General features: G+C 41.6%; 1 protein-coding gene across 1 annotated transcript in view; it reads left to right on the top strand.

The window, feature by feature from the left end:
* atp2a2b (ATPase sarcoplasmic/endoplasmic reticulum Ca2+ transporting 2b) overlaps positions 1 to 26,891 on the top strand; it is a 31,732-nt gene extending 4,841 nt beyond the window's left edge. Inside the window, exons 4-23 of the mRNA XM_034709022.1 lie at positions 439 to 543; positions 3,401 to 3,539; positions 13,362 to 13,442; positions 14,192 to 14,277; positions 15,829 to 15,984; positions 16,119 to 16,260; positions 16,575 to 16,741; positions 21,609 to 21,697; positions 21,878 to 21,980; positions 22,117 to 22,248; positions 22,330 to 22,449; positions 22,583 to 22,801; positions 22,959 to 23,082; positions 23,202 to 23,413; positions 23,574 to 23,794; positions 23,904 to 24,106; positions 24,427 to 24,512; positions 24,598 to 24,731; positions 24,985 to 25,102; positions 25,251 to 26,891. Of these exons, the coding sequence (XP_034564913.1) occupies positions 439 to 543; positions 3,401 to 3,539; positions 13,362 to 13,442; positions 14,192 to 14,277; positions 15,829 to 15,984; positions 16,119 to 16,260; positions 16,575 to 16,741; positions 21,609 to 21,697; positions 21,878 to 21,980; positions 22,117 to 22,248; positions 22,330 to 22,449; positions 22,583 to 22,801; positions 22,959 to 23,082; positions 23,202 to 23,413; positions 23,574 to 23,794; positions 23,904 to 24,106; positions 24,427 to 24,512; positions 24,598 to 24,731; positions 24,985 to 25,102; positions 25,251 to 25,523 (2,910 nt within the window). The 3' untranslated portion in view covers positions 25,524 to 26,891. The remainder of the gene's footprint in view (positions 1 to 438; positions 544 to 3,400; positions 3,540 to 13,361; positions 13,443 to 14,191; positions 14,278 to 15,828; positions 15,985 to 16,118; positions 16,261 to 16,574; positions 16,742 to 21,608; positions 21,698 to 21,877; positions 21,981 to 22,116; positions 22,249 to 22,329; positions 22,450 to 22,582; positions 22,802 to 22,958; positions 23,083 to 23,201; positions 23,414 to 23,573; positions 23,795 to 23,903; positions 24,107 to 24,426; positions 24,513 to 24,597; positions 24,732 to 24,984; positions 25,103 to 25,250) is intronic.
* Positions 26,892 to 27,399: the final 508 nt, after the last annotated feature.

Raw genomic sequence — 27,399 nt, 5'->3', positions numbered from 1 at the left:
TCCTTACACACTTGGCCCAGTTTCTGCAACACTCGCAGAACCCTGCCTGGCGTTTATTAAGAATTATTAAACAGTTGTGAGATCTTTAAAATCCGCTGTACGTTTGAAATTCTAAGTGAGGTTTTGGCAGAACTTAATCGAAGAGCACAAATAACACAAGGGTGGAAGTGCCCTCCTAAAACATCATCAGAATCCGGTTTATTGCCAAGTCAGATGTCTTGTAAAATGAATGATGATAATCTAATCATCACCAGCAAATATGTAGCAAGCCCTTATTAAGATAATAAATTTGGATAATACTCACAAAGTGGAAGTTTCTAAAGTATCTTCTGTTATCCAGTGAGACCGTCTGAGCTCAGTATCTGAAATGAGTCTGTTCACTCTTTGTTTCTGGTGTATGTAATGTTGCTAATTTTTCTCTCTCTGTTCTGTGTGTAGGTACTGGCCTGGTTTGAGGAGGGAGAAGAGACCGTTACAGCCTTTGTGGAGCCTTTTGTTATCCTACTTATTCTCATAGCAAATGCCATTGTAGGAGTCTGGCAGGTAATTGCATCACATTTACAAAGCTACCTTATATGTGGTTATTAAAAATCATGTTGTGTTTAGCTAAATGTTTGACACTTGTTGAAATGTTTAAGCAGTTTTCCTCAAAGCTGAGACCGTAGTTTTATTTACAATTTTAAAGTCATCACTCAACACTGAATAGTTAGGTGAGCTTTGGAGGTAGCACAAGGTTAAGTCATAATGTTCTATATAGTAGTATAGTTTAAAGTTGAGGAGTGGAAGTTGTTTCACATAGCAAGCAACGTTATAATACTTTTATGAAAGCCTAAAGCCAGAGTGAAAATAGTAAGTACACTGCACAAACGTTAATCAGACTTTACTTACCCCTCCTGTTATGTTCGTTTCTCTGGAGCAGCTATAATGTTCCTGGGTCAATTTGACCCGGGGCATATTCAATAATCCAAAATTGTCAGAACCCCAAAAAATCCCAATATAAATTTTTTTAAATCTAGTTTTTAACTCAATTTCTAACCATTTAAATCAAGATTTGGTCCATTGGTGTTCTTTAATTCTCACAGATCATGGACTCCTCTTCTGTCACATGCTGCCCAGATTTTTATGCTGTATTTAGCTGGTTTGGAGGGCACATATTGCCTAAAATAGACTTTAAAAAGGGTCAATTTGACCCGCAACATAACAGGAGGGTTAAAAGTAGGATAAATGGCAAGGAAGGGAAAGGCAACTTTATTTGTATAGAGCATTTCATACACGAGGGCAACTCAATGTGCTTTACATTAAAACATTAAAAGCATTGGAAACATTCAGACAGGCATAAAAGAACACAATTAAAATGACAAATATGGCAATATGTTAAAAAATAAAAATTAGGTTAAAGTGAGTTAAAATGAGCTAAGATAGGAAGGCAGTGTCAAATAAAAAGGTCTTAGTCTTTGATTTAAAAGAGGTGAGAGTTGGAGCAGACCTGCAGCTTTCAGGGAGTGTGTTCCAGATATGTGGTGCATAATGACTAAACGCTGCTTCACCATGTTTCGTTCTGACTCTAGGGACTGAAAGCAGACCAGTACCTGATGACCTCAGAGGTCAAGGTGGTTCATAATGTAGCAGCAGATCAGCATGTATTTTGGGCCTAAGCCATTCAGTGCTTTATAAACCATCAGCAGGATTTTAAAGTCTATTCTCTGACAGACAGGAAGCCAGTGTAGAGATCTAAGAACTGGAGTGATGTGGTCTACTTTCTTGGTCCTTGTTAGGACTCGAGCAGCAGCATTCTGTATGAGCTGAAGCCGTCTGATGGACTTTTTTTAGGGAGTCCTGAAAAGACCCCGTTACAGTAGTCCAGTCTGCTAAAGATAAATGCATGAACGAGAGAAGATGTACCTCCAAAGAATTTCCCTTCAACTGTAATAGTCACCAAATGTGTATACAAAGTGTAAAGCTGAATATCATTCTCAAAGAAGGAGCATTAATGGAAAAATCCTCAGGTTCTTTGTGTTAGCTTGAAATAAATTAGAAATCCAACATGGCTACGCTGACATTCAGCATACATCCTACTGGACCCTCAGGGTAAAATACCCACCGATGTTATACGCTCCTTTTTGTCTCAGTCACCCAGGAAACCTGTCCTGCTTTACTTCCCTCTCTCTCCCTTGATACATCCTGACTCTCATTCATTAGCCTACCCTTTGAGGAAAACCCTAACTCTTACCCTCTGACTGAGCAGGGCAACATTCAGTCCTAAAGATCGGATGTTTTAAATGGCACTGGTGCAGATGTATTTTTATGCCTGTGTTTGCATGTGGCTGCCAAGTCTTGGGTTTTACCCCCTGGAGTTACTGTTGCAGTTCCTTTGAGAGGCGGTATTGATTCATCAACATGCACTTTAATTACAGACACAAAGCATTAAAGCAAAGGCAGCAGCAGCGGTGTATGGAGGCACTCATCTGAACACAGACAACTCATTGTTTTCTCCCCTGGCACTCATTCCTATCAATTTTAGAACGGCCCTGAAAACAATCCGTATTAGTGAGGTTCATTAATACCTCCACGCTGTGAGATCTAAACAGGAGTTCAGGGATAATTAATTAATAACTTATGGATAGTCTCTGGTCTACATTGTAAATCACCCCACAGTCTCCCTGGTCAATGAAGACACCTGTCAGGTTGGGTGGGTCTCTGTTCGAATGGGTTGTAAATTGAACAGTCAAAGAGGGCTCTGTTGAGGGGCTCTGTTGAGGTCTGTGCAGTTCAGGAGTTGTTGCTGGCTGTTTACCTTTTTTAAAGCAAACAAAGTCTGAGTGACAAAGAAGCCAAGGGCTTTTTTTTGGGCCTGTTTGTTTGTCCTTACATGTTTGAAAATAGCCCCCTCCCCTCCTCCCAGTTCGTTGCAGTCCCTGTTTTGTATGTCTTTTGTAGCCTCCATTAACCTTGTAAGCTCTCACCTTTACTGCCAGCCACCTCAGGGACTTTGTGTCCTTGTTGCTGCCCCCTTCCAAATGTCCCGGGGGTCGTGCAGCCCTGTCTTGCCGTGTCTGGTTGAGTGCTGCCTGCCAGCCAGGGCTGAGCACCGCCACTAAAACTGTCCACACTGAGAGCAATCAGTCAGGCAAGGTAACGTCAGCACTGACAAAAAAGTGCAAGTGAAGACTGATTAAGAAGGAACTGAGTGGGCAAGAAGAAGACATTTTTCAGCCTTTTATAATACGCCGCAGTGTTTACATAATTCTGCTTCTCATTCCCTTAAAGACCACTTTTCAGATGCACTTAGTTTATTTGCTGTATTTTTATGTAAAGTCTACTTTCATCAGTTGATTTGGAGTAACAGAGCCACACCATATAAGACATCTCTTTAATGTGTACTGTTTGTAACATTTTCCAGGAGCGAAATGCAGAAAATGCTATTGAAGCTCTCAAGGAGTATGAGCCAGAAATGGGGAAGGTGTACCGCCAGGACAGGAAGAGTGTCCAGAGAATCAAGGCCAGGGACATTGTGCCTGGAGACATTGTGGAAGTGGCAGGTAAGATTAAAAGTATTAATCTCTTTTTTTTTTGTGTATAAAGCAGTGTCCCTCTCGGCTGGTTGCCTACCTAAGTCGATGTCTCTGAATCTCAACAAGTATTATTATTCCACAATGTTTTGGAGTCCAGCCGCCTGCTGCAGCGCCTCTCTTTTCAGAACGTGTTTGAAGGTAGAAGAGCTGAACTTTTCATCTGTTCAAACATCTGTATCAGTCTCTGCTAAGAGACCACTGGGACAAGCAGGTGGTGGGAAGAGATGAATTCCTATTCTCTGTTTGCTTGTTTATTAGTTTATGATGAAACGGAAAGTGACAGAAGGCTCATCCAGGAGAACAGATGGTTCTTACGTTTACTTGAATGTAGACTTGACATGGATCACTGCTGGGACTCTGACCTTTCAGAGGGGCAAGAGTTGCATAGGTTGGAGTCAATTTGTTTGTCAAAGGTTTGTTTTTGTAAGATTAAGATATTTGTTTATTCAAATATATTCATATTGGCTCCTACTGAGTTGAGTCTCCACGTGTGGCCAAGACTGTTTCCCCCCAGATTGACAAATCGTAATTCAAAACATAAGTCGTTTAAGTTAAGTTAATATTAAATTAAACACACTGGCTAGCTCCAGTGTATGCTAGGTTGGGACTGATTGATCAATCAAACTCTTTTGCACAAGTCAAGTGAAATGTATTTATGAAGCACATTTAAAAACACAGCAGAAGCTGACCAAAGTGCTGTACAATACATACAAAAAGAGACAAACAGACAACAAGGAAAGCATTGGGGATTAAACCTATTCAGGGCTTGAGGACTCAAATGCTAAAATATAAAAGTGTGTTTTTGAGGCGAGTCTTAAAAGAGTGGACAGAGGGGGCGGCCCCATTGAGGAGGGGAGGCTGTTCCAAAGACGTGGGGCCTTTACACTAAAAGCGTGGTTGCCCTTCAGTTTATATTTTGACCGGAGAACTGCCAGGAGACCCACGTCAGAAGACCTACTGGCCTGGAGGTTTTGTAATGGCTCAGGAGGTCAGTTATATAAGGTGGAGCCAGACCATTCAGAGCTTTGAAAACAAAAAGCAAAATTTTAAAATCAATTCTAAAGCGATTTGGAAGCCAGTGGAGAGAAGCCAAGGCGGGGCTGATGTGATCGCTCTTCCTGGAACCAGTCAGAAGCCTTGCTACAGTGTTCTGGAGTAACTGCAGGCGGGACATGGCTGACTAACTGATTCCAGAGTACAGGGAGTTGCAATATTAAAGGCGTGATGAAACAAAAGCATGGATGACTATTTCAAGGTCGTTTTGAGAAAGAACTGGTTTTAACTTTGAGATGGTTCTGAGCTGGAAGAAACTATTTTTCACCACTGATTTTACCTGAGAGTCAAAAGTGAGGGCTGAATCAAAAATGAATCCAAGGTTTTTTAACAGATGGTTTGATGAAGGTTGACAGATCACTTAAGTTATTGTGAATTAGTTTGGTGGCATCCACAAAGACTCCTCTCATTGACTAAGAGTTTTGTCAGTCACTTGGCTCTAGCAGAAGAGAACATCATGTTTGTTGGTCTGTCTCGATGATAATTGTCAGTGTTGCATTTCTGGAAATGAATAAGAGATAAATTGAAGGCATTAATTCAACACTCAGATGTTATCGTTGACTGCAGGACATGAAAAGATAACATGGGTTATGATTTCCGTAAACCTCTTCCTCAGTGTTATGATGCACGCTTTACCGTTTCAAACACACACAGCTGATCCCTCATCCTGTTCTTCTCTCTTGACATTTTCAAAATAATGGTCGTCCCAAGTACGTAAAGCAGTTATGTAACACAGAGCAGAGGGCCAATCTGTTCCTTAACTGCTTCTTTTCTTGGCTAACCTCAATTTAGACAGTGCCACATGTGTTTATGCCTTTTGCGTCACCGCTCTTCAGGCTTTCTGTGTTTTTTTCTTACAGCTTTTTGCTCAGAGGCCCCTTAATAACTTTTTTAAAACCAACTTGTGTTTTCTGTCTCTGTCCCTGCTGATTATGTCATATCCCATGAAAAACTGACTTTATCTAAAAGCAAAGGTCGGTGGGGTAGGGTCCATGAAAAGATGTTCTACCTTTCTTGATAGTCTTGTCTTAAAGTGACGGTTATGGATTTATTCCGTGTGGCTCGATGCCGTCCAGCAGCACTTTTGGATTTCACTCAGTGGCACGGATCTGCACTTCAATAAATCACTGAAGTTGGAAATTTGAAATGACTTACTGCCACAGTGATTTTCGAGCACATAAGTGAGGACTGATTCATTAATCTTGTATAAAATATATTGTGCAACAGTGCACTCATTTTTTATTTACATCCAATGAAGACTTGAGGAATCAGCTGGTTTTAAAACCATGATCAGCACTTATGTAATTGCCTGGCATGGCATCATGGCTTATAGCGACAGTAGCCTTGCAGTGAGACTGCTGCACAGTTAGGAGAGTATTCCTTTACGTATTGCATCATATGCAAATAAATATAACCAGCCTCCAACAAATGACAATTTAAGACTGAATGAAGCCACTCACATTAGATTTGTCTGACTAATTCTTAAGACTGATTGATCTCAGCATGAACTGCTGCACTCGACATTTGTGTGACTTTTTGAAAACCCTGCAGACATTTCCTCATTGTTCTCCAAGTTGAACTGCTGCGACTGTTGTGCATTCATTCAACCTCCTATTTTGATGTTTTGGTGGGAAGGAAGTTGAATCAAATAAGCTGATCGCAGTTCTTTTTGTACATATTTACAGCCATGTGATTTACTGTCCACTTACTTACGACGCCAAGCTGTTTCGTAAATGTAGTCGTAAGTCTGACAGATTTGCCTCCGAGGTCACAAAGTAATCAGAACGCGGTCGATTAACAGGTTTAGGCTGTTCAGTATCGATCATAGACTGTATAAATAATGGATGTAGTATCCATGACGTCACCTATCTGTTTCTGAAGCGCTGTTTTGAAGCCAATCACTGGCGGGAACCATATTGGATATGCTGAACTCAACCTAACTGCTGTCATGTTGGTGTGAGGTAAAGAGGCGGGCTTTGAGCCTCCTAGCCAACAGCTACAGTGTTCCCGCCTGTCAGTCAAGTCAGCTGTGCCTCCCATAATGAAAAAGTCGCAATCTTAATATCTTTGAAATTTACACGTTATGAAAAAATTAGGGATGCACCAAAATGAAAATTCTTGGACGAAACCGAAAACCGAAAATGAGGACACAAGGCTGAAAACTGAAACACTGACATAAATGATTATGCCAATTATTAGTCGGGAGACTGGGGACAGTTGTAACATTTCACTCCTTGGTTTTGAGAATAAGCCATGCATTTTCTGTCTGTGTTGCACAGGCCTTTACTAGACCATTTATTAGTTTGAACACACTGGGTTAAAAGAGCTCAAAGTTATAGACAGAAATGTCAAAAGTGTTACAACTGTCCCAGGTCTCCCCTACCATTGCATTTCTGGCTCTGACTGTACTAACCTCACTAAAATCAAGGATCTCATTGAACATATCAGACAACGAGGGTGCATGCCCCTCATCTGGTTCAGAGAGACCAGTCCTTTTTTCTGCGCTCTGTTGTCCTTCTCCTGTGCTGTGCGCTTCTCCGTCTCCAAGCAGGTTCTCTGCATCCATCCTGGCCTGGATCATTTCTCGTGCACGCTGCTTTATTCACACATCCAAGTAATGATCTTTATAACGCAGATCAAGTATAGTCGTCATGAAGTGCAGAGGATCCGAATAGATCTTTGGTGCATCCCTAGAAAAAATTCACCCCCTGGACAGTGTGCGCTGATCAAGAAATGAGCTATCCAGACTACACTCGTCTTTTGTACCATCTTTTTATTTGTTTATTTGTATGTATGTGGTGTCCGGTACTTCTGGAGCCAGCCTCAAGCGGACACTCGAGGAACTGCAGTTTTTAGTTCACGCATTGGCTTTGATTCTCGCGGCCGGAGGTTGCCGCTTGGTATCGATCTATCACAGTTTTGACTGGCTGTCTAGCTGTGTTTACTTATTCAAAAAGCTATGTCTGCATGTGTTTGTGTAAACAGCTGTAGAGACACGCCGTCTACTCAACGCAGTGCTGCGCAAGTCTTGATGACATATGAGTGTAACACCAGACACAAAGCGCCTCATCAGATCTGGCATATTGTTTTATATGGAGCACTTTAAGATCCAGCGCTGTGATAACTTCATCACCAGCTCAGGTGCTCCTGGAGAGGACAGTGTTGAATACTTAGTGGAATTCAGTGTGTCATGTGTTTGAATAACTCAGCACTGCATTGTGTTATGAATGTGCTTTTATCATTCCTTCTTTTGAAACACACTGGGATGTGCTCACTTTCCCTCTCACAGACACACTTCCAGCTCCTTTTCCTCTAATTGACATCTCAAAAAACTGCTGTCTCGACTACCCGGTCAACATCAGACATCTTTTGGTACGGGCGAGCCAAGATTCTCCTCTGAAAAATGGACATGTGCAATGTTTGCTTACTTGTCTAAAAGAAGTCCTTTTGCTGTGTCGGCCTAAAAGCTGATTAATTAATTTGGTATATTTCTCCAGAGTTTGCCTTTTGCTCTTCTCTCTGGACAGGGCATACCTGCCCCCCTTTGGCATCAGTGGGGTAGTTCTGAGCTGGCAGCTTTGAGGGGGAAAATATATTGTCAGAAAATGTATTTAAAAGGAATTTAAATTAATATACAAAACTAACAAACTGAGAAAAGAGTTTACCTTCTTACTGTGCCACAGGTCAATGTCATTGTAAAACATTGACACCCACTCTAGCCTGAGGAGGCGGCGGCAATGCCCTTTGGTTAGTGACCATGAACAAGCAAATGATCAGCCATTAGCGGTGAAAACGGGTCGTTTGTACTAATGGTGAAAAAGACATGGATTAGCGGTCTGCATGAGTCAGGTTAACACCCCAACAAAGCATCACATTTAATGTCAGTAGACCCCACCATTACAAGTGCTAACGGCAGGATTACCTCACCTGTTAGTCTGTATAAAGGATGGAGGACATCGTGCTTATGTGTTACCGTTTAAGACGAAATATGAGAAGACAACGGATATTTAGGGATCGAATGAATCCTTTGGAAAAGTATGACCATGTCGAAATATACAGCAAATTTAGATTTAGGAGACGTGACACAATTCTTGGTAACCTACCAGCAACACCGTGAAGTGAATCCTTCCCAAACAACTCCGTTAACAAGTCCTCATCCTTCAATGGGGGGACAAGTGGTCTTCCACCTGGACCACGTTGGTGGTGGTGCTTGTTGCGCTAAGCTGCTTTCATGTTGCTGATTTTATTTTGTAGGTCTTCTACTGTGCGCTCAGAAACACCACACGCATTAACCCGGTTCTAGATCTTCAGACAGACTTTCCCTTTCTCCTTGTTTGTTATCTTTGACGATCTTTGAGGATTGACTTTCTGATAGTATCTGTTTGTTCATTCTATATTCTTCTAATAAAATGTTAATTTCTTCTTCCACTGAAAAATAGTTTTTTCTTCATGTTCTCTCAGTCACAGCGGTACCGCTCGCCATGTTTATTGTTGTTTATGCGTTGAAGGCATGCTCAGTTTGAATTTGTTGGATCAGGGTTTTCCAGAAGGGTTCCCTGGACATATGACGTTTTGCACCAGCCTCGCTTTCATGGTGCAATTAGTTAATCCTCCAATGCATGCGGCTAACGCTACGGTCAAATGTGCCGTTCCATAATGGTGCGTTAAGACTAATGGTCCCGTTTGTGTAATAGCTGGACGTGCATATGGGCCCTGGAGTCAGTCTACGTTGTTGTTGGTCACAAATCACTCCATTACACTACCAATTTTTATCCACCACTGAGGCTGCATTGGTGTTGGAGGAGGTAAATCTCTGTTGTGTGTGCACTAAAGTTAAAACGTGTGTACAAAAAAACAAAACATGATCAAAGCAGTGATGACGGTTTTGCTTATTCCTTGTTGTGGCAGACAACATGACGTTACACCAGTGATGCAATTGAAACCGGAACACCATCCACTGCTTCTTTCTATACAAGACAGTATTAAAGATGTGACATTACTAAAGCTGTCTTTTATTTGCTCTGATTATTCCTGTCCTTTTAGACGTGCCATTCATTCACCATTTGGACCTTTTGAATATTAAAAGAACTCCTTTAGAACCCAAAGGGACTCTGGTGGATTTATCCACTGAAGCAGCACTAACAGTTCTTTGAGTCTTCGGTATCTTTTGTTCTGCCTTTTTACTGCAGCTCCTTATTGGACCAGAGTTTCTCTGTCTGTTACCAAAGTGATGGCCTTGATCCTTGTAGCAACAACATCCTGTGTTGAGGGATTAAATATCCTTTTATTCCTTTTTTTATTTCTCTCCTCCAACTCAATCTTTCTGTCTGTGTGTGTGTGTGTGTGTGACTTGGATGAGCATTAAACGCAAGAGTGATCACGTTCCTGGCCTGTGGATTTTATCTGAACCCCGGTCTGAGTAAATGTCCAGCGTTAGGTGAGAGGAGACGGCAGGACAGGATGTCAGGTTTAGAGAAGTTACAGATGCAATGTGGTCAATCATTTGTGCTGCAGATGGCCTAATGTCTTAATGTCCTTTCTTTTGTATATTAGTATGAGACTGTCTGTTTATTGTCATCACCTCTGCTGTTTGTTTTTGCCTGTCCTCCACCGACTGTCTATTCCATCACTCCATCCTCTGAGCTTCTTCTTACATTTAAGGCTCTTACGTGTTGCCAGCTCAAGGTGGGATATTTGTGCCGCTGTCACGTCTCTTGAAGTCTTTCTGCCTCATCTGCTGTTTGAGGTAGTAACAGAGGCATAACTGGGGGGAGGTGACGGCAGTGTGTCGCGTTATAGCCGGCGGGGTTGAACAGTGGTGTGTGTGTGTGTGTGTGTCTGTGTACACAGAGCTCCTGCTGAGTGTTTACACACGGTGCCTCTTGTGCTTCCACAATGCTGTAAATCAATGCAAATCATACACTGGGACACCGACATTAAATCATTGCGGCGTCCAATGTGTAAGTGCAAAGACATGATGATGGCAGTACTTACTTACAGTGCTGTTGCAGAATTGCTACGTGCAAGTGGCTATTCACGGCATTGCTGCATTATTGTGACACACAGAAACGGCACAGTGTCGTGTGTGGTTGTGTGTGTGTGTAGGTTTTCTCTTATAATTTTTCCATTCATAGAGAAGTAAAGAGTCCCTCGAGGCCTGGAGGAACCCATGAAGGGTCACAAGAGGCTACAGGCCTACGTGCTTGCAAATCAGGGAGTCCCAGTCATCGAGAGGGAAAATATACAACCCCCCTAAGGCCTTTTAAAGTTTCAAAAGACCCCCCATGTTGAAAAGTTTGGTGCTGATGTGTGAAGGTTTACCCTGTCAGTCACATGAGGAAAGGGTGTCAACCACAGTGAGTACTTTGAGGTGAAACAGTAGGGATTCAGATTTATGGCTTTACAAGCGCATACACTTTTCAATGTATGCAAACTCAAAACAATCCCCAGAGTGAGAGACAATTGCCCCGTACTCCAGAGAACGGACATCAGATAAAACACTTTGTTCATGTGAGAGAAACAAAGTTCCCTGTCCCGCAGGCTGTCCACTCTTTCCCAGGAAACGCTAAAAAAAGAGCTTGCGATGTCAGATCAAGGGAGAGATAATTGAGTGCTTGAGCTGGGGTTGAAACAGCTGCAAATTTTGCGTCACTGAACTTCATATCTGTTGATAATTGCAAAATAACTCTTTATGGTGTGCAATTAAATGTTTGAGCATACACCAACAGTTAAAGTCATTTTTATAGACAAATGACGATTGATCATATGGTTGATTTCCTCACTGAAGTGTAGTGGGTTCATCAATTTGAGGACTCAATTTGTTTTTGATGAAGTTTTGATTCAAAAGGCCTGAAAAGTATTAAATAGGTCTGATGTTTTCTTTCTGTAAAACTAATCTGTGCCTGTAAAAATGGCCTGTTCTACTTGCTGTGACCTTTGTCCCTGCATACGCCAGCAGGTGGTAAATAGGGGGGTGTTTTACGAGTACTTTAAGGTAGGCGGGTTTCTAATTAGTTACTTTTTTAGAAACTGTCCCCCCTGGGCTTTTCCTCTTAAACATCCCCGGAGACTACTGTTCCTTATCTCTTCTGTGTCGGCCCCTCATGCTCCGCTTGCTCATCTCCTTCACTGTCTCTTGTCAGTTAAGAGGGATGTAGTCTGAAGAGGAAGGTGATGATGAAGAGGTTCTGACAGCATCTGGTCAAACACAGGACCAAATTTGGAAGTGCAGCTGGTCCAGCACGGAAGCGTTATCACTCACCATGAACTCAGGGTTATCACATGTTTCGGTGTATTTACAGTCGTGTGATAACTTTGTTTTTTGGATGACTAGTATTGCTCGAGAGATGCATCAAAAATGCAGCGATGTGTTGTTTGTCCTGTTTTTTTAGTTCTTTGAAAAAGTCTCAAAATCCTCATCTAGGTCTCAATGTTTGTCCCAAAGTCAAATAAGATTGGTGGGAGTGAATAAAGAGTCCGCACACAAGGAAACATCCCTCTGTTTCTATTTAAACACACATGACGGAGAACAGGTTTCCTTGCTTTAAACAGAAGTTCCTATCAGTCCCCCTGCCTCAAATCCAGCAGCACGTTTGCAACTGATCAAAATAGTTTTCCCATTTTTGGACGTGTGTTTTGCAGGACTCATCTGATCCCCTCTTCTCATTCTCTCCTCTCCACCACCAACCCCCCTCTCTTCTCTTCTCTTCCTCTCCACTCAGAAGGGCACCGCAGAGGCCCAAGGGTTGGTTTACATGTCTGTCACCACTGTCCGCAGAGGGATCTGTTAAGAGCCTCTGGGTCCTTGCTTTGTAATGCTTTTACCTTCATCCTTTCAAGCTGCGTGATATCCTACTGTAAGATGAAACCAATGTTTCACTTTGTCCTAACAGTGGCGTTTTACACCGTGCTCTCCAATTTCATTACAACTTCAACCATCACATCTGAAGGCTTACTGGAATATCAACGCATCGCTGGGGGATTCTTTGGATTCTTCATTCCTGATCCGACCTTACAAGAGATAATAGCATTTTGTATTATCAGCCAAGTCTCATAGATGGAATCTGCAACCATAAACTCTAGGAACAATGAAAGCTGATGCACAAATCGGACCTACACAGCATGCAAAATGATAGAAAGTAGTCCAAACGCTTGAACTCCTTATACACCAAGCTAATAAATGTCAGTAGTGTCAGTGGTGCTAATCTGCTCTCTGCAGAGGAAACACTTGTTTGGAACTTTGTGTATATTTACATTTTACATTTGTTTTACTTAGGATCACCAAAGCCTTGTGTTAGTGGAAAGAATGAGCAGGGATCTATTTGCGTCTCGTGAGGGAGATGAGTGGAACATTAATAATTTTTGAACGGATGACTTTCTCTCAGCCTCTCTCAAGCAAATAACTTGAGTTTGATTATTTTATCACGCTCACGGAGCATGATTTGGGATAACAGAGCATTTTATTGTATTTCCAAGACGTTAGCGTCTGTGTGTGGTAACTCTGTGTTTGTTTATTGCTCTTATCTCAAAGTATCATCCCTCTACATGAAGATGTTCTTGTTTTAGACGTATCCTTTTTCATGAGGGACATCGAAATGCCGGACAAAGTGTTTAAACTGAACATCACAGATCCTCTTGTGGTCGTACAAAGTATCAAACCACCTGTAGACAGATCCATTAACATGTTTGTGGAGAGGTACTTAAGTGTCTCCTGTGCTTTGTTGTCTCTGTCCACAGTTGGTGATAAAGTGCCTGCAGACATCAGGCTGACTTCTATCAAGTCAACCACACTGAGGGTGGACCAGTCCATTCTCACAGGTAGGAACTGTTTGAAATGGTTAAGTTTTTCTCTTGTTTGTTTTCTTACCATCACACTGGTACATTTCCATCACATGTTTCCCTCATATTTAACATACTGCCCTAATGGATGTTCCCCGTGAGACCGCCTGTCCTCTTTTGATCAACCCCAACACAGAAGAAGAATAAACCACTTTCTTCTCCTTTTGACGCACATGCCCCTCATACACTCTGTTGTCATGGCGGCTCGGTCCATTCCAACACAAAGACACATGAGAGATAAGGAGGAAAGGAAGAGCAAATGAATGAATCTGTAGACGGAAGATCAAAAAGAGTGATGTCGATGGAAAATATTAGGAGGGGGAGTATATTGGAGGATGTAAAATGCACAAGAGAGGGGCCATGTGAATTAAGTCCTTAAGACTCGTGTCTGCCTGTACTGCCTTAATTGGTAGTGAATTCCGTGGGATATTTTAGTGTTTCAGCTATTTTCCCTCTTCTCTTCCCTCCCCATTCATGGCCAGACCTTATGTTACATGCTCCCTGTGTTAGTCTGAGCAGAGCAGTGCAGTGCAGAGCCTGCAGAGTTGATTACACGCTAAGACGAACAAAGTGCAAGTGCTCATCAGATACACCGTTTCAAAGGCAGAGGCAGTGCATTATTTAATCATCTTCAGGCCTGCTAAGCCGTGTCCACTACAACATATCTGCCCAGGTGTGAACAAAGTATCACAACTCCATCTTTAATGTTTTGTTTCATCTGTCTGCAGGAGAGTCAGTGTCTGTGATCAAACACACTGACCCAGTGCCTGACCCTCGGGCAGTCAACCAGGACAAGAAGAACATGCTCTTCTCTGTGAGTGACACACATCTCTGTTTAGTCTGTTCAGTGTGTTTTGTACACTTTTGGTCTAACCACCCCCTTTGAAGTCAACACCCTTCCCCTCCCCTAGATATTAACTTATTTCTTTGCTTTTAGAGTCGTCACAATTTCATTTTACATCAAAACTGATCATTAAACAGATTGAGTTTTCAAGTGCTCTGTGTACTCTCCTTAACTGTAGCCATCAGTTGCTCTTTTGTTGACAACATGGTCTTTGTTGGAGTAAGAGACAGCAGAAGAAAGAAAAGAAGAAAATACTTAAAGAGGAAAAACAACCTGCTTCCCTAAAGTTACCTGTGGCAACCTTTTCTCTTTTTGTGAGGCTTGATTGTTGAATATCAGCATTTAGCCTTTGTTAAGATTAATTCAATACTCCAATGTTTACTCCTTTTTTTAAACAGTTTTGTTTATTAAATTGTTGTACACAAAGAGGTAATAGGTTCACAGTACTTATGAGTGACAGTGTTGAGAGATTTACATCAACAAACAAGAACAGACAACATTAAAACATGGTGGTCAGTCTGGTCATACTATGGATCATGGCTGTTGCTATGAAGAGTAATCTCAGTCCTCAAAGCAGAGCAGGAGAAGGAAGATAAAAGAAGATACACTAAAGAAGTACATACATCAATTCAATAATTACAAGACTTCATTTAATTGACAAACAGAGGCAAGCAGCAGGACAGGGCAGGATCCTATTCAGGAACAAGTGGGAAAATAAAAAAACTCTGCATAAATAAGGAAGTGGCCCCACACCTCTCTGTTTTACAAGATGACCCTTTTAATGTATTTCGAATTCTTTCAAGTTTTAAGTTATTAAAAATCTCTTTCACCCAGAGAGTGTGGGAAGGGGGTGTTGCTGATTTGCACCTCATTAGAATGAGGCGTCGACCAATTTTTACTCCTAAAAATAAAAAAAACTTGTCTCTTCACATGGTTCTGAAGAAGGCATTTTACTAATATTCCTGCTGACATGCAGCATCAAATACATTATTTTCCAAATGCGCTGTATATGTGTCTAAAGAAGGCTCCCAACAATGTTTACGTCATGGTTCTTGTTTCGCACCAGTTACCTGTTTTTACTAAACACCCTCTTCACTAGCCCTCTGGCTTGTTTTGACAAAATTACAATATTTTATAGACTATGCATCATTTTTGCAAAGTCATCTGAATAATAAAGACTTGCATCAAATTTGGGACACTGTTAAATCATTAATAATCATGATATTTGAACCGTTAACGTGCGAACGTGTTAACTGGCAAACCTCCAGTGTGTGAAAACTGTATCAATGGAAATCTCGTCTAATCCATTAGTGGTTTGAGGAATCGTGTAAGCCTTATTTGCTTTCTCTGTCTGATGCATGTTGACTCTTTCTGCATGTTGACACTTGTTGCGTGTTACCCTCTCCTGTCTTTGTGACAGACCTCTCTCAATAGTTGCTGAACTAGTTCTACCTCCATGCTGAGAATCTTACTGAGTAATATGGTTCATTTTCTGTCTGCTTTTTTAATACCCCTCCACAGGGCACCAACATTGCAGCTGGTAAAGCTGTTGGTGTGGTGGTGGCCACAGCTGGAAACACAGAGATCGGCAAAATCCGAGACGAGATGGCAGCAACAGAGCAGGAGCGCACACCTCTGCAGCAGAAGCTGGATGAGTTTGGACAGCAGCTATCCAAGGTGATTACATGAGTTCCTTTATTTTCACTCTCTGTTTACCCTCTTCTATTTAAGAAAAGAAAACAACCTCAGTTATTTCAGGTTGATGAATTAATTGCTACTGACATAGGTAACCCAGTCTTGTGCAATTGCAGGTGATTACGCTGATCTGCATCGCTGTGTGGATCATTAACATTGGACATTTTAATGATCCTGTCCATGGAGGCTCCTGGATCAGAGGTGCTGTCTACTACTTCAAGATTGCTGTGGCTCTTGCAGTTGCTGCCATCCCTGAGGGTAAGCTGAGGAGCAACACACATGCATCTTTCTCTTGTACATGTTTTCTTCACAATGAGAGGTTTCATTGCCGTACCATAATTCAAACTCTTCCAACAGTCAGCCATAAGCTGCCAGAGTTGGTAGAAACATCCTCCTTTATGGAGCTGTTTTAGAATTCTTCATATGCAAGGGACTGTGGATTATATTTCCATTACCTGATGAAATAAGTGAATATGAATGACTGCCTTTCTGTATCTGCTAATCCCCTCTCCCATGTGTCTTAATCCCTCTTTTTCTCTCTCTTGTGCTTCTGTTGCTGTTCCTCTCTCCAGGTCTGCCTGCTGTCATCACTACTTGCCTAGCTTTAGGAACACGGCGCATGGCCAAGAAAAATGCCATTGTCCGCAGTCTGCCTTCTGTGGAGACCCTCGGCTGTACATCTGTCATCTGCTCTGACAAGACCGGCACCCTGACCACCAATCAGATGTCCGTGTGCAGGGTAAGTGACGAGTGAACCGTGGCAGAGACATGAGGAAGCCAGAAACCTCTACTACTGGCAACAGATGCATAGTTGATGGTTTCATGATCTCTGTGTGTTTATTCATGAATATAAATCAGGACTCTAGAATTATAAAAGGTTTGAATGTTTTATAGGGTCCTGTGTTGCCTGTTAGCTTTGTCCATTAGTCTGCTGGTTACCAGTCAGTTATCTACCCAGAGAATAAGATGACATTGATTCTCATCCTTAAATGATAAAACTAGGGAATACATTTCCATAGCAAGGTGTTAGAAAATAATTGCATGTAGTGTGGTGGACAGTAACAAAGTACATTCACTTGAGTACTGTACTTAAGTACAGTTTTTGAGTATCTGTACTTTACTTGAGTATTATTTTGGGGGTACTTAGTACTTTTACTCCACTACATTTGAAAGACACATATTCTACTTTTTACTCTACTCACTACATTTCTATCAGTGCTCTAGTTACTCACTACTTTTGATTTGAAGTCAGCTGATAAATTGTCTTTTCTGAAATCAGATCCCAAAGACAGTAAACTGTTCTTGTCCTTGTGTTTGGTTTGTCTCAATGGTGTAGCCGTACCTCAGTTGAGTGTAGAACAAATGCAGATCAAACGTTCTTCAGATCAGTGCGTTCATTTAGTCGTGGTGATGATTACTATGACTGAGGAAGGATGATGATTCTCTACCTGAGCACCACGGCCATATTTTATTCCACGATTGAGGTTTTTGAAATAAAGAATAATTCGTAATGTTGTGAATCTCTATATAAATATAAATATCTAAATATCTGTTTACCACACAAACTCCATCACAGCCTACAGAAAATATCCATCTAACCTGAGAAAGCATGTGGAGGTCTGTGACTAACAAACTTGTTTTATTCCAGATGAACATTTGAAACTTGTCTGTGCTTGTAGAAACTTAGTCGCTGTTTATATTTCATGTTCAAGTTTTCAGATGTGAAATAATGTTTTCTAGATCAACTTAACGGAGCTGAACGTACACCCATGTATTCTTGACTGCACTCATGCTTTATGAAAATACATTTTAAGATATTTTAAGAAGTACTTTGAATATTTAAGTATTTTTAAAAGCAAGTGCTCCAGGATTTTAACTCAAGTAATAATTTAATGGAACAACTTTCTCTTGTATTGGAGTAATATTAGACCTGGAGGATCTATACTCTGACTAAAGTAATGAAGCTGTGTACTTTGTCCACCGCTGCACTGGGTTTTGTTTTTTTATATGTAGCCAGGCCAGACTTTGCCTTCATATAAAAAAATCAAAATGTAATGTACCTGGTCCATTACTTCCCATATTCATAGCCCATGATGTCAGTAATCACTTAAAGCGTCCTCCTTAACCGTTTAAACTTGGCTCACTACACTTACAACCCTGTTGACATGGTTGCTTATCTCCTCTGGTTTCGTAGTAACCAGTGTAACCGTATGAGTAGTTGTTTAATTCTTCAGTATGTCAACAAAGGAGAGTGCCTAGATAGAGTACCATGACATCATTAGAGCATATAAACATGGTGTAGTGAAATGATAAAGTACCACACAGAAATCATTGATTATCGGTGGATTGACCGACCTCTGTGTGAGTTTTCAGATTATGAACATTAATAATGTCTTAGACTCAGGATTCTCTGCTCAAGTAAATGGTGTATCGACTTCTTCAGGTCACTTGACTGCAGTGCTCGTAATTAGTCCACTTTAGGAATACTAGCTGAAATCCCTTCCAGCAGAGTATGACTAAAAAAACATTCAGTGAAAGGACAGAAGTAATGTGTCTCACTGGATGTGTTGATTCAAAGTTAATTGTGGATTTGGCAACAATGGAATTTCATTAAAATATACTTAAGTGGCACACCATAAATTTTAAAGAGATGACAAAGGACTTTTAAATTTGAGGTTAGCAATCACTCATCTTCCTCTCCTCTAACATAAATAGCACAACCCTGACTGGTTGCTGCCAAAATCAACACAATGAGCATCCAGGTCTTTCTGTGAATTTGAATCTGACACTGTACACACACGGGGCAGGGACCATGGCTCTCTACATCCTCCCCAGGGTAATAGCCAGCTCAGGAAGCAGTGACAGGGTCTGCAGTGCAGAGGGAATCGGTCATTTCAAAGAGGGAGAAAAATGTGAGAAAAGTCTAAAAATAACTGTTGCCATATATGGAAAGAGCAAGGGCTGAATCCCTCCTGACATCAGAGAACTTCCAAGCATAAACTTTTCAGCGAGTAATAAAGCAGCCCTGACAGTCTTCTGCTGACAGTGGAGATTTGTTGACACTAAGCTCTGCTGACATTAAATGGCTAATACTGGATAATGAAGGATTTAATTTAGACAAAGTAAGACTCAAAGTACATTCTGTCTTTATGTTTGTTTCCATATCTCTAAATTATATATTTCCTTCTTATGGCCTGTTTTCATCTTTCTGCTTTAATGTTGCTTCAGAGCTCATCCCTTCACAGAAGACTCATGCTTTACCCTCTTCTGCTCCATCCCTCCATCTTTCGCAGTGCTATGCCTCAACCCTTTATCCTCATGGTCCTCCGTCTCCCTCCTCCTCCTCTCTCTCTCTCTCTCTCTCTCTCTCTCCCTCTCTCTCTCTCTCTCTCTCTCTCTCTCTCTCTCTCTCTCTCTCTCTCTCTCTCTCTCTCTCTCTCTCTCTCTCTCTCTCTCTCTCTCTCTCTCCCTCTCTCCTCCCCCTTCTTGTTCAGGCAGCATGCTGATCAGTATGCAGTAGTTAGTCACTTGCAGCAGAACCAGCAGTCGAGTTGCATAACTGACCTTGTGTTGAAAGATTCTCTCTCTCTCTCCCGTCTTTCTTCTTCTTCCTCTCCTTCCCCATCCCTTGCTTTTCTAGCACAGATTTTAAATCAGAATTATGTTCACCAGTTTTGGCCTCATTTCGTAAACCCATCGGGTTCTGTTCCTGGCTGTTTGACAGGCACTGACTGAGACGCTTTGGCTTGACGCATCAGCAGCACCCAAATGTCTCCTTTAATTTATAGCCCTAAGTAACTGAATGTTTCTTTCAGTTTGAGTTCTTCTTCTTCTTGTGACTGACATCGCTGCTCTTTGTGGTCATGAGAGTGCCTGTGGGAAGTGAAGCCGTTAATGCCAGCTCATCATTTCATTCACATACTTCTATTTTTGTCCCCTCTGTGTCTGTGTCCCTCCCCTCTTTGACTTTGGGCAAATGTGAAGCTTTTAAAGGTTGATTCAATAACACTGGCTATTACAGCAGCTTTACCTAGTATGTGTTTTTTTCAACTCTTTGATTTTCCATTAAAAATGTAGCCTTGCTCCCTAACATCATTAGCATACAGATGACATTGCTATTAGTGGGTCAAAAACTCCTTCTTTTTTACCCCTGATTTGGAAACGCTTACATTTCATTCATCAAGTCCTCAATGAACGAGACACTGTTACATTTTTCTCAGCTATGGGTTTGTCTGCTCGAGGTCAAGTTATTTCCGCCTTACAGTGATCGACTTTGATACAGTGTACTCATGTAGCGTGACTACACGCAGGGGAATTCTGCGTCTGCCTTGCTGTAAGATGACATTTATTAGCCCGCCCCACCAGACTTCTCAGTGTCTGCTTTGGCTCAGCATTTCTTTATTGTACTCTGTTGTGTGTTCAAACAGACTCATGATGTGGTTGGGAGTCTGCTGCCACCTGCTGGATACAGTGTCCATTGCAAATACATCTGATTTTTGCTCCCTTTTCTTGTCTTTGAGACCTAAATATGTAAAAAAGACTACTTTTAAAATGTGGTAAAATTACTGATAACACCTTCAATCATGTTTGCATTCACTGGCATAACCAATGCAGAGACACTAGTTCATGCTTTTATAACCTGTAGAATTGACTATTGTATTGCTCTTCCTTCTGGTCTTCCTAAAAAGAACATGTCTCTGCATCAGCTGCTCCAAAACTCAGCTGCTAGAATGCTGACAAAGACCAGAAAGAGAGCCCACATCACACCAATTTTAAAGTCTCTGCATTGGCCTCCAGTATCTTTCAGAATAGATTCTAAGATTATTTAATTGGTTTTTAGATCTCTTAATGGTCTTGGTCCTTCTTATTTATCAGATTTTCTTGAGTCAGTGAGAACCCTCAGGTCTTCAGGTAGTGGACTTTTAATTGTACTAAAAGTAAGAACATAGACTCACAGTGAGGCAGCTTTTTATTATCATGGCCCACGCCTGTGGAACACCCTACCTGAAGATCTGAGGGCTGCACAGAACATCAACATTTTTAAAAATAAACTCAAGACCGACCTTTTTAGTCTCGCCTTTAACTGAGTTTCATTCTTAACAGTTTTATGTATTTATTTATTTATTATCTAGTTCAAATTCTTGTCAGTTTTATTCTATTTTATTTATTTATGTACTTATTTATTTAATTTTGTAAGTACAACAACTTAGTTTCTTTTAATAGTTTAATATTTTAGTGTCTTATTATCTTAGAAATGTATTTTATTATGGTGATTTCAATTTCCTGTGTTGAGTTTTCACATCTTTTTATAACTCCAGTGTTTCAGCGACTTCTTTTTTCTTTATTTATTTCATTTTTATTGTTATTATTATAATTGTTGCATATGTATTGTTCTTAACCTTAGGATTGTGGGGTGGGTTTGGGGTCGGGCTGTGGATGGGATCTTTTTCTTAATTTATTCTATTTTAAGTTGTTTTTATTTACAGCACTTTGTGTTAAAATGCCATTGTATGAAAAGGGCTTTATAAATAAAGTCTGATTGATATATGTTTCATGCACATACATTGTACTAACATTGTACTCTCTCTCTCTCTTTGTATCTGTAGATGTTCATCCTGGATCAAGCAGATGGGGAGCGCTGCTCACTAAAAGAATTCACTGTTTCTGGCTCCACCTATGCCCCAGATGGAGAAGTGTGAGTATTAAGACTCATACGCTTGAGTGCAATGATGTAATAATGCTTTTATAACAACACAACATGTGTACATTATCCCTGTAGTTCAAAACACACTATTAATTTACAGCTGATTCATTGTTGTGAACATTAAACCTGTACAGTTGGCTGACCTGATTCTTCCATCCTTGCATTACTCAGGTTCCAAGATGGCAAAACAGTCAAGTGTTCCCAGTATGACGCCCTGGTGGAGCTGGCCTCTATCTGTGCCCTGTGCAATGACTCCTCATTGGACTATAATGAGGTCTGTAGTGAATCTATTCTGCATGTTGATTGGCTCACAATCCTCAAGTGCCAGTTTTGCTAAGTCTACAAAGTCTTGCATGTTTTATTTGATATTTTTCTGATTTTGGTTTGTGTCCATGTGTGTGTGTCCCCAGGGTAAAGGTGTGTATGAGAAGGTGGGAGAAGCCACAGAGACAGCTCTCACATGCCTGGTTGAGAAGATGAACGTGTTTGACACAGATGTTAAAGGCCTGTCCAAGATTGAGAGAGCCAACGCCTGCAATTCAGTAAGTCACCTTCTGATCACAACCATGTTCACTTCACTTCACATGAAGAGGACTAACAAACTGCTGTTGTCTTATTTGTAGGTGATCAAACAGCTGATGAAGAAAGAGTTTACACTGGAGTTTTCCAGAGACAGGAAGTCCATGTCTGTGTATTGCACTCCCAATAAGGCTCGCTCCTCTATCGGCAAGATGTTTGTAAAGGTAAAGGACAAAGGATGAAGGACATTTTCCTAAACATTTTATATAATCTGAGATTCATCTTATTTAAGTGTCTCTTAGACCTTGTTATTCTGTTCTTTTGGATCCTCATCATCCTGTTTGTGCCTGTACACAGGGTGCCCCCGAGGGAGTGATTGACAGGTGCACACACATCCGTGTAGGCAGTAACAAGGTGCCCTTGACGGCCGGCATCAAAGAAAAGCTCATGTCTGTGATCAGGGAATATGGAACCGGTAGGGACACACTGCGCTGCCTCGCTCTGGCCACCAGAGACAGCCTCATGAACAAAGACGACATGGTGTTGGAGGACTCCAGCCGCTTTGTTGAGTATGAGGTGAGATTGATACGGTCACTGGATTCTCATTCAGCTTTGTTTCACTTCAGATTCCCAGATTACATTTAATTTCAATTGTGCTGCTGTCTATGTGTGCAAGAAATGTGTGGGTTAAGCTTAATCACATGAATATTTCACCTTCTTTCACATCATCCAGACTGATCTGACATTTGTCGGCTGTGTCGGCATGCTGGATCCTCCCAGAGCAGAGGTAGCAGCCTCTATCAGACTCTGCCGACTTGCAGGCATCCGAGTTATTATGATCACTGGAGACAACAAGGGTATGTAGACAAATTCCTTTACTTATGTACAAGAATGAGCTATCACTTCCTTCACAACATGCATACGAGCTTGAACTCCAGAGAGCATCAAGGTAAACACGCTCTCGTTTGTATCTCAGGGACGGCCGTGGCTATCTGCAGACGGATTGGAATCTTTGGAGAGGAGGACGATGTTTCCAGCATGGCATACACTGGCCGAGAGTTCGATGATCTGTCACCTGCTGCTCAGAGAGACGCTGTGGTCAAAGCTCGCTGCTTTGCACGTGTGGAGCCTTCACACAAATCTAAGATTGTGGAGTTCCTGCAGTCCTATGATGAGATCACAGCTATGGTAAGACGAACCTGAAGAACACTACTTGCTAGCATCTTTTAGTTTGTTCTCTTTTGAAACATACTGAATCAAGTGCAATCTTCTCTCAAATTTGAGGGTATAGATGAGATTCAGTTATCTTTGAGTTAAACAATTCAAATGTGACTTTTCTCTCCCTCAGACTGGTGATGGAGTGAACGACGCCCCCGCTCTGAAGAAAGCTGAAATCGGTATCGCCATGGGCTCCGGCACAGCTGTGGCCAAAACTGCCTCTGAGATGGTGCTCGCTGATGACAACTTTTCCACCATCGTAGCTGCCGTCGAGGAAGGCCGAGCCATTTACAACAACATGAAACAGTTCATCAGATACCTCATCTCATCAAATGTGGGCGAAGTCGTCTGGTAAGAATGACCGAATAAACAATCAAACTCAGTTCTCTGTAAATGAAGCCCCTCTGAAACACACAGACACAGGTTGACTTTGTCATAACTCCACTTCTTTTATCTGCAGCATCTTCTTGACTGCCGCTCTGGGATTCCCTGAAGCCCTCATCCCCGTTCAGCTGCTCTGGGTCAACCTGGTGACAGACGGTCTGCCCGCCACTGCTTTAGGCTTCAACCCACCAGACCTGGACATCATGAGCAAGCCACCTCGTAACGCCCGTGAGCCCCTCATCTCAGGATGGCTCTTCTTCAGATACCTGGCCATCGGATGTAAGTCGCAGCTGCATGTGACACTCTTGAGTAATGTTTCACTCATCAGATTATTTAATTATCTTCACTTGTACAAACCTGTTGGTAAAATCTTAGTGTAGTATAAACTGGGCAGCCATAGTACTGCAGTAGAAACATATCCGTCAGTTCTATACGGTGGCCCTGAAGTGCAAATCACAACGGCAAATCAGATCATCTAATTTCATGAGTATTTAAAAACAATTGACATAAGCAATACAACATGCAGCATTTAGTCACGTAACTTCCATCATGTCTTGCTTGCATGTATGAACCATGTCTCTTCTGCTTTGCATCATCAGGTTATGTGGGTGCTGGCACTGTCGGTGCTGCTGCCTGGTGGTTTGTTGCAGCCGAGGATGGTCCAAGGATCACCTTCTACCAGCTGGTATAAATAAGAGCCAAGTCACTCCTTTTGATTACTCTCTTTCATAAACCATTACTAACCATGAGCTTTAATCTGTGTGTTGTAGAGCCACTTCCTGCAGTGTGGTCCAGAGAATCCAGACTTCCAGGATCTAGACTGCAAGGTCTTCGAGTCCCCTTACCCCATGACCATGGCTCTGTCTGTGCTAGTCACCATTGAGATGTGCAATGCCCTGAACAGGTAAGATTATAAAAGGCATATTCTAAACAATTTTCATGACTAAGAGAGTAGGTCCAACATGTTCACCTATTTTGCCTTTTAGTCAGTTTTATGGGTTACTGCTCTGTGATCGGTCTTCACATTTACTGCTGCTGTTTACTGGAGGTCTATGTTTCACCCCCCTGGTGTTTTCCTTCTCTGTTTTGGTACACAAAAATCTTAACCCAGTGAGTAAGTTTTTAACCAACACGCCAATTTGTCTTTCGTTGCTCAGCGTGTCAGAGAACCAGTCCCTGCTGAGGATGCCTCCCTGGGAGAATGTTTGGCTGCTGGGCGCCATCTGCCTCTCCATGTCCCTCCACTTCCTCATCCTCTATGTGGAGCCTCTGCCTGTAAGAACTTTTATTTATTGGACACGTATCATGACAACATGAAACACTATTATATTTTACAAGAATGACCTAGTTTAACTCAACCCATTGGTCTTTATGATTGAGTTTGTACCACAGTTTGACTCGTGTCCTGCGCGCCTCTTTTCAGATCATCTTCCAGATCACCCCTCTAAACCTGACGCAGTGGCTGATGGTGCTAAAGATCTCCCTGCCTGTCATTCTACTGGACGAGTTCCTCAAGTTCGCTGCCAGGAACTACCTGGAGCCGGGTAAAGAGCTGGAGAAGCCCGACGGCTCCAAAGGCTGCCGCCTGTCTGCATGCATGGAGGGCATCTCCTGGCCCTTCGTGGCCGTCTCCCTCCCTCTGGTCCTCTGGATCTACAGCACCGACACTAACATGGCCGACATGTTCTGGTCCTGACTGACTTGAGCACAACCTCAACTTTTTCCATTCCTCCCCCCCCACCCCCTCCCATCCCCACTCATCCACCACTTTCACTTCCCTCCTCCCTCCCCCTCCTCCCTTTCTCCACCTTCCTACATGTGCATAGCTAGCGTGTGTGCGCGTTTGTAGAGTTAGTGTGTAGTTGTGGGTGCGTACCATGTGTGTATGAGAAGGACCAACTTTAATACATAAGACATAACAAATAATATAAAAAGTTAACATTTAGAAGTCAGCTGGTTTGAGTTGGGATAGGATTTAAGAATGAGGCTTGAAAAGAGAGTGTTAGAAGACCGTCACTCCTGTAGCTGTGGACTTATTTTGCTGGTTTAAAGAATGACTCTGTCGACAGACTTTTATTTCTTCTTCACGTCAGCACTGCCTTTAAGGTTTCTATTTTTAATGATTCTGAGGATATCACTCGTCTCATGTCACTACAGTAACAACACCAACTTGTTCTGTTTAGCTCCCCCTCTTCATGAACAGAAAATTTAGATACCTTTCCATGAATTGTTCTGTACAGCGATTGAATTTCATGCAATTTTTTTATGGCTTTGTACATTTTTTGACCAGCGTGGCTTAAACATTCAGCCTTGATTTATTTTCTAATGTTTACCATTGTGTCTTCAGTATATACACTCAGAACTCTTACAGAGGGGACAGGCTCCGTGTGGAGGACGAGGACGGGGGAAAGGTTTGGCAGTGACTGATTGAATGCTCTTAAACTTAGAAAGGAAAAAGAAAAAAAAAAGTCCTGCAAAACGAAACAAAAAGCCGCATGTCCTGTGACCAAGCATGAATTCTATGTGGTTTCTCATTTTAATTTAATTGTGTTTGTCCCTTCCAACCCCATGTTTGAGTATAAATTAACTTCATGGATGTTTTTTTTACCAAAATGATTTGAGAAGAAGCCAGTTTTTCTGCACTGGGCAGAGCACAGCTACCTCAATATGATAAAAGATTTTTTGTTGTTTTTGCTCATCTCTAGATGCTTTTCCTAAACGGTCTTGCTAAAGCGCAACATCTGAGGTGTGCCCCTATTTGCTTGTGCAGAAAACAAAGAACGAAATTTGCCTCCCCTCTAACATTTTAAGGATATACTTTGTTTGTATTGATTTTTGACATTCTTAACTTTATTTTGTGTTTTGCTTTGGAGACTGAGTGGGAATGACTTTTGTTAATTACGTCTCCGTGGCGTTTGATTCAAAGGATGGTAATATTAAAGATTAAAGAAGTAAGAAAATACTAATTAAGAACGTATTCCAATGAACTTGGATTGCAAATCCCAAAATGTTGTTTTTTTACTCCAAGAAAAAAAAAATACACTCATAAACCCTTTGAATCAAAGTGTTTTCTGTCTTTATTTATTAAAACCAGAGGTTGACTTTATTCATTTCCAGTGTTATTTGTATGTGCATTTAAAACTTGAATCCAAATCCTTTCAGTCAAATGAATGCTCCAGCTTCCTTGGCACAACATGACAGGCAGGAGATACCGACCACAGAGCTCTTGTGAATATTTGACTTTTCTAGGCTTTGATATTTTGGGATCTTGGTTTGTGTTGGGTTCACCACACTCTGTGGAAGTGTACAAACATTGAATTTAAAGCCCATATTGTCAACAGCACTAATCTTGGACCACCTAGGCATTATTTTTTTGTGGGAAATTTCCACGTTATGAGAAAAAACAAAACCTCTTCTGAAGCATGCGTTTGGGTTGAAGCCTGGTTTGTTGGCACGGTGTGTTTGTGTTCCACTTAACAACTGTGTGCTTTTCTTCCTCAATGCCGCCATTGGCTCCCCTGTCACTAGAGTGAGTATCCATTTGTCTTTATTCACATGCAAGTCACTACAGT

The sequence above is a fragment of the Notolabrus celidotus genome, chromosome 19 (genome assembly GCF_009762535.1).
Source record: "Notolabrus celidotus isolate fNotCel1 chromosome 19, fNotCel1.pri, whole genome shotgun sequence".
In the NCBI taxonomy this organism is placed as follows: Eukaryota; Metazoa; Chordata; class Actinopteri; order Labriformes; family Labridae; genus Notolabrus; species Notolabrus celidotus.
Note: the sequence above shows the minus strand (reverse complement) of the source record. Positions and strands in the feature narration are given on the sequence as shown.